Source organism: Euleptes europaea, chromosome 1 (genome assembly GCF_029931775.1).
Source record: "Euleptes europaea isolate rEulEur1 chromosome 1, rEulEur1.hap1, whole genome shotgun sequence".
Classification (NCBI taxonomy): Eukaryota; Metazoa; Chordata; class Lepidosauria; order Squamata; family Sphaerodactylidae; genus Euleptes; species Euleptes europaea.
In genome coordinates, this window is record NC_079312.1 from 51,696,630 (window position 1) to 51,709,379 (window position 12,750).

Consider the following 12,750-nt stretch of genomic DNA (forward strand, 5'->3'; position numbering starts at 1 on the left):
TCAAGCGAAAGTTTGTGCCTCTACTGCATATGTTGTACGTCTTTCCATTTTGTGCTACAAACCAATGCAGGAGAAGTAAGCCTGTAACTCAGCAGGCTTGCTTGGCAGGGGTAGTCTGTTAAATTTAAATACCTTTCTTGTTCATATGACAAAAGGGGGCAAGAAAAAAAACAATTCAAAGCAATACACCCACAAGCATAACATTAACTGTACAAGAGATTTCTTGATGCGTATAGCTCTCAAGCACGTTTAATCCAACCATTTGTTCCGGTGCTCAAAAGGCACTTAAACGTTAAAAAAAAAAGGACTAATAACAGAAAAAATAAAACAAAAAAAATAATTTAATAGAAAAGGCATTGGAAGTGTAACCTATCTTTAAGAACAATAAACCCTCAAATGATATCATCATAGGCTCGCTCTCAAATCATTTTCAAACGCATTTAAACAAACACTGCCAAAGCAACTGTTTTCTGTAAACTAAGCAGGGAGGAAATTACTGGCAATGGAGAGACAACAATTTGCCAAATGGCTATCTTTTTCCCCCTCTCCACACCCCTAAAACCACATTTTCTGGTTCATTACTACAACAAACTGAACATCTGCTTTCGTAATGAACCCAGAGTTACTCTAAAGTTAGGAAAGGCATGAGGAGGAGTGGAATACCAAGGGAAGATTAAAAGAATTTCTTGAATGAAAGGGGGGGGGGGGAAATATCCAAACTCCACTATTAACTAATTGTGGCAATTGTAAATGCCTGCAACATTAGTGGACATATAGGTAAACACAATTTTCCTTTGCAATAGTATATTTAGAAACAATAATAGAATATCTAACATACAGTATTTTCCCTTCTCACTGTAGATGGAGAAGTCATGATTTGGGAGGGGGGAAAGTGTTCTCATTTGTCTTGGTATCTTTCTTGTTACACTGAACAACTTACTAAGTGCAAAAATTCAGTGAGCATTGTTGGGTCTCAACTAAAATTTAGCCTTAAAAATAAAAGATTACATTTTTAGCAGTTACTTTCCAGCATTTAAGCAAGTACAGCAATATATAAACAGGCTAGAACAGGCAAGGCCAGTTAAGAGAATAGGGCATATGGAATGAAACATGCTTGAATACTAGGTATAGAAAAGGAGAACATGATTGCACATGTTCGTTTGATAAAGAAATGTGTTATCTTATACCACCATATGGCTGGTATGATTTGTGCACAGATGAGGTTCTGAATATATATATATATTCAAATAAAGTATAAAAATGGTAGTATTTCTGCTTCACGGTAAGGTTAGGCAACAAAAACAACAACTAAATTCATGTTTTAATGCACCATGAAGTTTTGCAAGAAAACAAATTTCATTAAAACAAACCCCCTTGCTGTAGAAGAGAACAATGGCTGACTTCTTTTTAAAAACGATGGCTACTGTGAAAGTAAGCCAAGAGGTACCAAGAGGAAAAAGAAATGTCCTAGTTATTTAAGTGCCCAGTTTAAAAAAGATTTGTCAAAACGTAATGTTAAAGCTATGAAGTGGCATTTAAAATAATAACACTAGTCCAGTCAAAGGGAGGCAATTACAAAAATCTGTCCACAAAGGACAAAAAACAAAAATAGCAGCAAGAAGAGTCCTGAATGCAGTGAACTGAGAAAAGGCCTGGCTATCATGCAACTCCCGTAGTTCTCTCTGCATATTTTAATTGTTAAATGTTTAGAGACGGGGGGGAAAGACGTTCATTTTTCATAAAACCAAATTAGTGTACATTGTTATAGACTACAGTACAGAAAGTGCAATTTTTTCACCTCATCAGATCCATTATGTGTCTGAATTGGTCAAATATGGCTCATGCTATTCATGCAAGGGACACAGTAGTCTGAATCAAGACTCTCGTATGCTGCTGAGTAATGTGAAAGGGAGTGTGATTTTTACCAAAGCTTCCTTGCCTGTTTTAATCCAGTCCCTCCCCTAAAAGGAATCATTATCAAAAAGGGAGTGAATAAATATTTCAAACACTATATAAGTTAGCCTATTTATTTATTGTTATCAACCACAGGTTACTTCAGAGTCTTCTGTTTTGAAATCTTCAAGACAGTTCTGAGTTTCTTTTGTACACACTTAACACTGTGCTACGACATGAAGTACGTACAGAAAATCTGAGGTTCCTCTCTTCCGTGAAAGGGAAGATGTACTACTTTTCATCTCTGTGTATCCACAGGTGGCATAATTCTTCCAACCAGGAAATGACCACAAGTTTCCACATTTCAATGAAGCACTCTTAAGAGATGGTTTTGAAGTTATAAATCCATCCGTCCGTCAGGACAGACTTGATTACCAGACGCACTTCAGCCTTTGCAGGGCAACAGTTGAGCCAAACCCACGTTATCTCTTGTTAGTGATTCTAAAGCCAAACTGGTATGAAATATATAATTCCAGGACTGACCAATCTTCTATTGCTTAATGCACAGTTGCTGCATAACCCACACACACACGCACACACAAAAACTTTCTCTAATAGAAGTCTAAGGGTGAGTTTCTGAGGTAAATCTACTAAAATGTTACTGGGCTATGTACAGTTCCATATATACTTCTACACAGACTTGTATGTTTCCAGTGGTAATACATGAAATGGCCATCTTATTTAGCTGTACAGTTTCCAGCGAACTTGATGAACGTTTAACTATTATGGTATCTTTTTGCCTCAGTGACAGTTCCCAGTGCCGTTCTTTCCACAAGAGCAGTTTCTTATCCTTTAATGACATCATTTGTTCAATCTTAACTTCTGTTCCAAATAATGAAAACCAGGAAAGGGCCAACCATTTTCCCAGGCGAGATTCCCTTGGGACGGTGCTAGCTACATGGTGCCAGATTTATCTGAGGAGCTGTTAGGGAAGATCTTCTCTGTGGGTGTCACTGCGGGACTACCCATTCCTGAGCTGCTACTGCTACTTGATCGATGTTGAATGACTGGCCTGATGGGTCTCATGGGTGGTGGTCTAAGCTGAGCTCCAGCAAGCCGGGCAGAGAGGGCAGGCTTAAAAGTAGTCATCATTTCAGTGGTAGAGCTGCTGCTACGCCTCATGGCAGCATCCGGATCCCTGATCATGATGGTATGAAGGGGACTGGCAGGTTCAGAGTTGACAGAACCAATCTGTGGGTTCTTCATTGGTTCAAGGGTGTCTAGGACAACATCAGGGGCTTGCTTCACAGTATTCTGCCTTTCAAGCTCACGCAGCTCATTCAGCGCTGTACTCATAGTCTTCTCGATGTCCTGAAAACACAACAAAGGCAAACAGAAAGAAAATAACTGTACTTGCATTGCAGATAGTACAGCTTTAATGATGCGCTTATTCCTCAACATCACTTCCTTGGCCTCCTGCGGTAACCAGAGCAGAACCAAATAACCAGGAGCGGAATTGCTCTGGCATTAGTGGATCCCTGGTAAAGGCTAAAGTAGTGCTAAAGTAGGCAAGCTCTAAAATGCTGCCCCCTCACATAGAGAAAGCAATCTCTGGGTGTCACTCTTCATGTACAACACTCTAGCACAATGATGGTGTTACGTATGTAATGTTACACAAAAAGGTAGTTAACAAAATATCATTGGACATTATTCTCTGACATTATGCTAATGTGGAGGAGTGGGGAAACCAACCCGGTTCACCAGGTTAGCGTCTGCCACTCATGTGGAGGAGTGGGGAATCCACCACTCCAAACCACCGCTCTTAACCACTACATCACTCTGGCGCTCTCAAGTAAATACAAAATGAGATGTATTTGGCAATTCGTCTCATTTGTAGTTACTGTTTAATAAATCATTTACAAAAAATAAAAATGCTTGGTATTACAATTCACATATCACAGGTAAAATATAAAAATGAATACTGCTGTCACTCTGAACTTTTCCCTAAACTCTCGGCATTGAGGAATGTTCCTGATGTTCGGGAATGTATGTGGCACTCAACAAGTAAAGAATTTCTGCTGCACTCAGTAGAAAGCAAACCTGAAAGGTAGGTCTTGGCATAAACCTTGACTAAGCTCTGGAACGTAATATTTGACAGCAGTGTATGAGTACTGGACTTGGCCTGCTTCAGCAAATCACACTGACCCATGTATTTTGTAAAAAAAAAAAAAAAGTCCCCACTGATGGTTTTTGGATTATACATACAGGAGAGTAATAGTCAATTCTGACAGCAAACCTTTAACCTATGGCAACACATAGTGTCACTTTATGGAGAAAAGACAAAACAATTGGAAAAAAATCAGATGGGCAGTAGTGGAAGTTTCCTTTCAAGTCCTTCTAGCTATTATATTTTCAACCTCATCATCTTCACTTGGAACAAACTTCCAAAATTGGAATCATCTCAGCTTTTCTGTGAAGACCTAGATCTCAAGGATGCCAATAGTATTGCAGAGGAGTATAAAGCTCAGTCACACCTCCAACATCTAATTTAGTTAGCCCACTCTTTGTGTGTGTGTGTGTGTGTGGGAACTCATTTGAGTATTTTGGCTGATTTTTTAAAATCAAGAAGTAAACTAAAGCATGGTATGATAAGGAGAAGGTAAATAAAGATTTTAATATTCACATTATTAGAGTTGGATTATTTCAAATTTGGAAAACATATAGAAGGATTTTGGAAAATAAGACCCCAGGATGGATCAATCCAGTAGAAGCTTACATGAAGAGAGGGATACATTTAAATTTAGAAATGGATGTATATAGAGAAATTATTGAATGTAAGGAGGGAGAATGGGTTTTAAGAAGTAGAGAAGAACTTAATATTAAGGACTGGTTTTTGTATTATAAATTAAAAGATATATTTAATAAAGATAATCAGCTTGGATTTAATAAAAATAAATCCAAACTGGAAAAAATATTAATAAAGGGAAATAAAGGATTGATAGGAAGAATATATAAATTATTAATTGAAATTAATTTAGAACAAGAAAGAATTAAACCAGTAATGGTGAAATGGATGAGGGAGTTAGGATTTAATATCGATTTGGAAATATGGGAAAACTTATGGAAGAGAGAATTTAAATTTACAACTACTAATGAAATCAGAGAAAACTTATATAAAATGTTCTACAGATGGTATATAACACCTGTGATGTTATCTAAAATGAAAAAAGGAGATATGGATTTATGTTGGAAATGCGGAAAGGAAAGGGGAACTTTTATGCATGTATGGTGGATATGTAAAAAAATTAAAAGCTTTTGGAAAAAAGTTATTAGGGAAACTAATAATTTGATTAATGGTAGAGTAAAAAGAAAGTCTGCATTTTGTTTATTGGGAATTCCACAAAAAATATGAGTAATAATGACAGGGTTATTTGTCAATATAGTTTTGCTGCTGCAAGAATTGTAATAGCTAAAGTTTAAAAGCAAGTGAATAAACCTTTAATTCGTGACTGGAGAGAGAAATTATGGATGTATATGAGGATGGCCAAATTAACGGAATTCCTACATGGAAAACATATGGAAGAATTTAAAAAAACTTGGGCAAAGGCAGTCACATATTGGGATAAACTGGCAAAAATGGATTTTATTACTTTAATTAGTGAGTTATAGAAACTAGTTTTAATATTTTTATATTTTACTGTTAATAGATATTTTTAAAACTGTTTAGACACTTCTTTGGAAGTCGGATGACGGGTCACTTTTTTATGGTGGGTGGAGGGTTGAAGGGGTATCTTTTTGAATCTTATAATTTTGTAACCATGAATGTACCAATTAGTATATATAGATACTCTTTTGTATTCTCTATTTTTAACTTTTTTATATTATTATTATTGTATTTGTTTGTTTTGTTTTATGTTATAAAAATTCATAAAATTCATAAAAAAAGAAGTAAATTAAAGTGACTGAGTCTGAACTTTCAACACAGCATCCTTGGCTGTTCTCTGGCAATTACTGTTTCAGGAGCACTCGACTGAGCAATCAGTTGTTTTTCATATTCTTCGACAATATAAAAAAGGTATTCTGATGTAATGTAAAGATACTTGGCATATGTTTTTCTTTCATTTACCTCTTGTTCTTACTCTTCTCCCTTCACTCTCTTTTCTTTTTCTCTCCACCCACCAGCTTCTTAATGTAAGAACATAAGAAGAGCCCTGCTGGATCAGACCAGAGTTCTATCAAGTCCAGCATCCTGTCTCACACAATGGCCAACCAGGTCCTCTGCAGGTCCCACAACAGAGCCTATAGGCCTTCCCTTGATGTTGCCTCCTGGCTTTGGGATTAAGTGGTTTACTGCCTCTGAACATGGAGGTTCCCTTTAGTCACCATGACTAGTAGCCACTGATAGACCTATCCCTTCTGTTTAATACCCTTTAGAAGTCGTCCATGCCAATGGCCATCACTACATTCTCTTGCAGCGAATTCCACATTTTAATTACTCACTGCATGAAGAATTATTTCCTTTTGTCTGTCCTGAATCTACTGCCCATCAGCTTCATTGGATGCCCTCAAGTTCTAGTATTTTGGGAGAGGGAGAAAATGTTCTCTTCATCAATTCTGTCCACCCCAAGCATAATTTCATAAACTTCTGTCATGTCCCTCCTTTTGTCTTGGCTGCCTGAAAAAAGATCTCTTCTGGAAAGTAGTTTCAGAATGGAACTTGATGACCTTGGAGGCCTCTTACCCCCCATAATAGGCAACACTACTTATTAAGATAGTTATCCATCAGACTGCTAACTGAAGACTTGCCAGACTCATTTTGAATTTCCTTCTCTGCTGGCCTCTGCACCCACATTAGGAGTAATGGCCCACACAAACAATTACTAATTTCTTGTAATAACAACCTGTAGCGCACCAGACAAAGAGATCCCAGTGCTATGTGAAGAAAGTACTGATATGCTATTTGGTTTACTGCTGTGCAAATGTGCAATCAGTCAAAAGCCCACACAGAAATGGCTGAAGGGTGTGAAAAGCTAACAAGTGTTAGCCTTAAAATAAATAGCACCACCAACCATTCGGCAGCCTACGCAGCCTACGAATTTAGGGAAAACCAGGGCTTTGCTCAGAAATCTTGTTCCACCCTTTATCTCAGCATCAGCCTGTAAGATTCCTCATTCAAGCCTCAGAGCTACTGGCAGTCACTTTGAGCTATTGGAGATTAGTGACGGAGATTTCTAATACAAATAAATTTCGAATACAAATAAATACTGAGACAGCAAGATAGACTTCCTCTGAATGTGGAGGATCCACTTAAGTATTCTGATTTAATAATTTGTGATAACCTCTTTTCCTTTCTGTAAATGTATTGAAATGTATTAGGACAGCAAGGGAACAGCTTGTTGCTGGGCAGGATAACTCTGTGTGTGTGCTAAGTTAGTAGGGTAAATGTCATGGAGAAGTCAGAGTGAACGATAACATAACTGGATGGAACCGCTGAAGCTCTTAGGCTCCAGACTATGTAAAACAGATGGGCGTGGAATGTTGACACGTCCTGTCAAAGCATGGAAACGGAATAAAAGTTCTCGCCCCAGTATAATCGGGGCCCAGTTCTTTTTGCTTGTTAGAGCGACTGGGTGACCAGCTGGAATAAAACTGTTTTTCTTGATAACTATCTCTGGGTCTCTTCCCCCCCCCCCCCCCCCGAACCAGTTTTCTGCAACAATACCAACTGAGTTTTATTCAGGAATGCAAAAAATTGTTGTGTGGCTTGTGACTTATAGGCTTGTCTGAGTGAATTATTTGAAAGACTGAAAAGCACAAGACAACCACTTTATTGTGATTTCTCAGAAGATTTGAAAGCTGGCTGTAATGGGTGAGATGGTGCATTAGAAACTTGGCTGTTGAGATCTCTATATTTGATGATCTAAGAGAATTCTGTAGATATGTCCACCCATGAGATATGAGGTCAGTGTGTCACTCCTTCGCATGCTGCATTTGTCTCAGGTATGCATGTATGTATGAGTGCTGCCTGCACCTGCAAAAATGCACGTTAACTAGCCATAGGGAATTCCTGAACTGAGATGCAGATCATGGGATGCTTTTATGACTTGTAGCAGGCCTGAGTCTTAGTATATATAATCATTCATTTCAGTAGGAACGCTCTCTGCCATGCAAGAAAGATGTTCACTTAGCAGTTAGCAAACAATAACACAAATGATAAAAAAGGTACAAGATGGTTGAAATGCAAGACTGCATTTTTTTTTCTTAAATCTGTAATAGCATGTAGCCATGTCTGCAGATCGACAATAGAGACTGAATGAGGGGGACAATTTCCCCAAAAATGTTTTTGGTGGTACTCACTAGTACCAGTCACCTTTTGGAGGGGCTCTCTCCCAAGTCCTGGGGGAATTGGTAGAAATTGGCAGAACTTGATACATGAATATTGACACTTTTTTTTTTTTTTTTTTACAAAATACATTTTTCCCAAGCAACAATTTCTGGTTTATGAACGTAGTGGTGGTGGGGACCCCTGGGGATAGGGGAGAAGCATTTGCAGTGAAAGATCAGCAGGAAGAAATTTTAAGCAACCCATTAGCGCTACCACCTCTCCTATGACATTCATTTTATGAGGAAAACAAGGAATTGGAATCCTCATATACCCCCTGGAACATGTAGTAATAGCCTTTGCCTAAGAAGCTACTCAGGACTATGGAGATCAGGCCTCAAAGCCCTCTTCAGGCACAGAACAGGCGAGCTGCAGCATTGCCCCTTGCAATTGGCAAGGACTATGAAGCCTTCCTGATTGTGTGTGTGTGTGTGTGTGTGTGTGTTAAGTGCCGTCAAGTTACTTCTGACTCATGGCGACCCTATGAATGAAAGTCCTCCAAAATGTGCTATCTTTGACAGCCTTGCTCAGATCTTGCAAACTGAAGGTCCATTTCTGGACCTGGATGTAGTTACTCTCGGCGTTGGCCTTGACGAATATTGAGTCAATCCATCTCTTGTTGGGTCTTCCTCTTTTCCTGCTGCCCTCAACTTTTCCTAGCATGACTGTCTTTTCCAGTGACTCGTCGTCTCATGACGTGAACAAAATACGATAGCCTCAGTTTAGTCATTTTAGCTTCTAGGGTCAGTTCAGGCTTGATTTGATCTATAACCCACTGATTTGTTTTATTGGCAGTCCACGGAATCCGTAACACTCTCCTCCAACACCACATTTCAAAGGAATCTATTTTCTTCCTATCAGCTTTCTTCACTGTCCAGCTTTCACACCCATACATAGTAATAGGGAATACAATGGCATGAATTAATCTAGTCTTGGTGGCCAGTGACACATCCTTACGCTTCAAAATATTTTCTAGCTCCTTCATGGCTGCCCTTCCCAGTCTCATCTCCTTTTGATTTCTTGGCTGCAGTCTCTTTTTTGGTTGATGGTGGAGCCAAGGAATAGAAAGTCTTAAACAATTTCAATTTCCTCATTGTTGACCTTAAAGTTGTGTAATTCTCCTGTAGTCATTACTTTTGTTTTCTTGATGTTCAGCTGTAGTCCTGCTTTGGCACTTTCTCTTTTAACTTTCAGCAGTGGTCGTTTCAAATCTTCACTATTTTCTGCCAATAATGTAGTGTCATCAGCATATCTCAAATTATTAATGTTCCTCCCTCCAATTTTCACTCCACTTTCATCTAAATCAAACCAGCTTTCCTAATTATATGTTCTGCATATAGATTGAAGAGATAGGGAGATAAAATACATCCTTGTCTGACACCTTTGCCAATTGGAAACCATTCCGTTTCTCCATATTCTGTTCTAACTGTGGCCTCTTGTCCAGAGTACAGGTTGCGCATCAAAACGATCAGATGTAGTGGCACCCCCATTTCCTTTAAAACCAGCCATTCCTGATTGACCAGGCTGTATATAAGGATCAGGAACTTGGTCTGCTTCCCTTATCTGGTCAACAACTCATAGTTCCAAATCCAAGACAAGAAAGCAAGGATCTTAGGCTAGACAATACCCAGCCCATTTCTGGACCTGGATGTAGTTACTCTCGGCGTTGGCCTTGACGAATAATGTTATCCAGTATGCTAAAACATTACAAGACCCATTACGTTATGAAAACCTAATTGCCAGCTGTCAGTGTAACGGATTGCTTAACATTTCCCCCCAGCTAAGAGACCCAGTTGTCTACCCCCCTCCCCATTCAGTCATCCTGAGCCACCCTGTTTTCAGCAACATACAAGAGAACTGCCCAGAGGTTCTGAGTGTCCTAACTTGTAAAAAAAGGGGAGAAAATCCAGGGCACTTTTCTGCAAGACTAAGCTGCTCACTTTCAGCACTTTGTTCCTTTCAATCAGTGTAAGTTACATTCTGTTTCTGTTTGGAATACATCACAAGCTTGTTTACTTTTACTTTTCGTGCACCTTATAGCCTGCTGAAAGTTCTCCAGAGAACTTATTTCACTGGAGGGGAAGCACTTTTTTTTTAAAGCATTTTTATGACTGAAAAAAATATTGCAGAAGCCTAATACAGTAAGGACACTTGAGTAGGATCCTGAAAGAGATGAGTGTCGGAGGCACTGTGGGCGAGCAGTCACCTTCATTCCATCCAAGAGTCAATGAGGCCCATCTGGCAGTAATGCAAATACGGCTAGGCTTAATTCACATACTTAAGTCAAGAACTACTATAACATATTAAGCATGCTGCTCTTGATGGCTTAACTTGGGAATGAGTTGAAACCCCCCCCCCCAAAATCTGTCCCCTAAAATTATATTCTCCTATTTTCAAAGTATGTTGCTCTTTTATAAGGATCTCCTTTACCTCTGCCAATGCTTCTGCTTCTAGTGATTTCTGATCCCCAAGGCTGCTGTGCCGAGTTGAGCTGCAACCAGGCCTCAACGCGTGGCCGTCAGTCATAGCTTTCCTGTCTGGATAATTGATGCTGCCAGCGCTACCAAAGGTTGCCATCCTACGCTTCTCCGGGCTCTCGATCCGGCCTCTGTTCAGTGGCAAAATATGAGGGCTGCTGGGACAAGCAGCTGCTCGAGGAGGGGTGTCTATTCCAGGGCCAATCCCTCGCGGGGGACTGTGTGTGTCACCTCCACTCCGACGGCGAGGGATCGCAGCTCCGTCCGATCTCAGCCGCACTCTGTGAAAAGGTCAAGAGGGTCATGAAATTACCGCTCCAAGCTCCCAAAGCAGCCCAGTTAATGATCTTTGTAGATCTCTGATGTTTAAACATGGCACAAACTGTACAACTGTGTCCTAAATTTCCCACAATCCATGCATTCAGACTCTTTTCTGGAAAGATGGAGTATCTGTATCAGAACCAACCAGTTTGCCAACCTGCCATCGCTCCCCCAAATCCATATTCAGAGCAGATTAGTTTCCTACCGTCCCATTACTCCTCCAAATCCATAGTCTGGAATGTGATCCGTTGGAGACTGGATGTCATTCTTTGATGAGGCTTTATCATCCAACAGGGGTCCACTGCTCGCCTCACTGTCTGCTTTCTGACTCAGGCTGTCAGAGAATGCATCGTCCCTATGAATAATGAAACTCTCTGTCAAGCCAGTGCAAATCCCTTCATGTCAGATGCCTGAGAGAGGAGTTCTGCTTATTAATGCTTCCTTCATACCTGTGCGAAGGATCTCTGTTGACAGGGGTGCTTACAAATGGAGTAGAGTCCATCAAGGAGAGTGAAGACACAGATACCATTTAGGTTTGCTTTTCCACAATGAGGCCCACATACCTTCAACTCAGACAAGCCCCTACAAACCAGGAATAGGCCCCGAAGCACATAAGTCTTGTTCAATTGGCCATGAGGACTTTTTTGATTAATGGGGAAGACAATCGTATCAGTTAATTTTATCAGATCTAACAAAATTGGTAGTTGGTGTACGTAACCACTTTTCTTGCTTAATCAGATACACCCCTAAAAGCCTGTAATGAGGCAGGCAGTCCAAAAAAAAGATAAATATTTGGGAACAGAAAAAATGCATCAGGAAGGAAGGGTCTAAATTAGTCTGGATTAATTTATGTCCTTCATGGTGGCATGCATTATATGGACCTACTTCCTCTTTTAACTCCTTGGGGAAAGATCTGTTTCAGTCAACCAAAGTGGTTTGGTTTGGAAAGTTGTGTGTGTGTGTGGGGGAGGGTAGTTGTGAATATCCTGTGTTGAGCACGGAGTTGGAGTAGATAACCCTAGAGGTCCCTCCCAGCTCTATGTTTTTCTCATAGTTGATCATCAAAACAGTCTTTTCCAGAGTTTCAGCATGGTACTGAAAACAGTGCTTGGGATTTTCATACATCTGACTAACAGTAGGCCCCAGAGAGGCAAAGGCAGCCCCTCCTCCCAAAGTTTCAACCTAACCCAGCTATTTATATCTTCATTCAAAGGGAACCTTCCCATTTCATGTTTATGGGCCAAGGGAAAGACCGTTAGCATCGGCCTCAGGGAATCTACAGCTTGCCTGCATCATCTATTCCTTTGGCCTAGCTAATTCAGGAATGGCATATACATTTTCTAAGCAAATAAATAACCACTTGTCCCTTTCCCCCACCATACCACCACTAATCAACTGCCTCTTTCCTGAGCTTCTCCTGAACAGATAAATATTAGCAGTCAAACAATTCAAAATAAGGGTATTTATTAGACCAAAAATACTCAGCAATTCTCCATTTTATTCCTTATAAAGCTATGAAACATCATTCATATCACAGTACTACTTTGAAATAAACTTAATACTGATAGCCACTTAGGTAGCAAGGATTAGGGGTAGGTATTCACAAAAGATTTACTATTAGAGCATTTTAATCTCATTGGATCCCACCTCTCTACCCCGCTTTTAAAATACATGAGC

General features: G+C 39.7%; 1 protein-coding gene across 3 annotated transcripts in view; it reads right to left on the reverse strand.

Annotated features, from left to right (window-relative positions):
* Positions 1–2,797: 2,797 nt before the first annotated feature.
* The window catches only part of SRGAP3 (SLIT-ROBO Rho GTPase activating protein 3), a 255,426-nt gene continuing 245,473 nt past the window's right edge, over positions 2,798–12,750 (reverse strand). For all 3 annotated transcript variants that reach the window (XM_056852682.1, XM_056852674.1, XM_056852690.1), the window contains exons 20-22: positions 11,279–11,428; positions 10,706–11,033; positions 2,798–3,264 (exon numbers count right to left, since the gene is read on the reverse strand). In XM_056852682.1, coding sequence (XP_056708660.1) covers positions 2,848–3,264; positions 10,706–11,033; positions 11,279–11,428 — 895 coding nt within the window. In that variant the 3' untranslated portion in view covers positions 2,798–2,847. The remainder of the gene's footprint in view (positions 3,265–10,705; positions 11,034–11,278; positions 11,429–12,750) is intronic.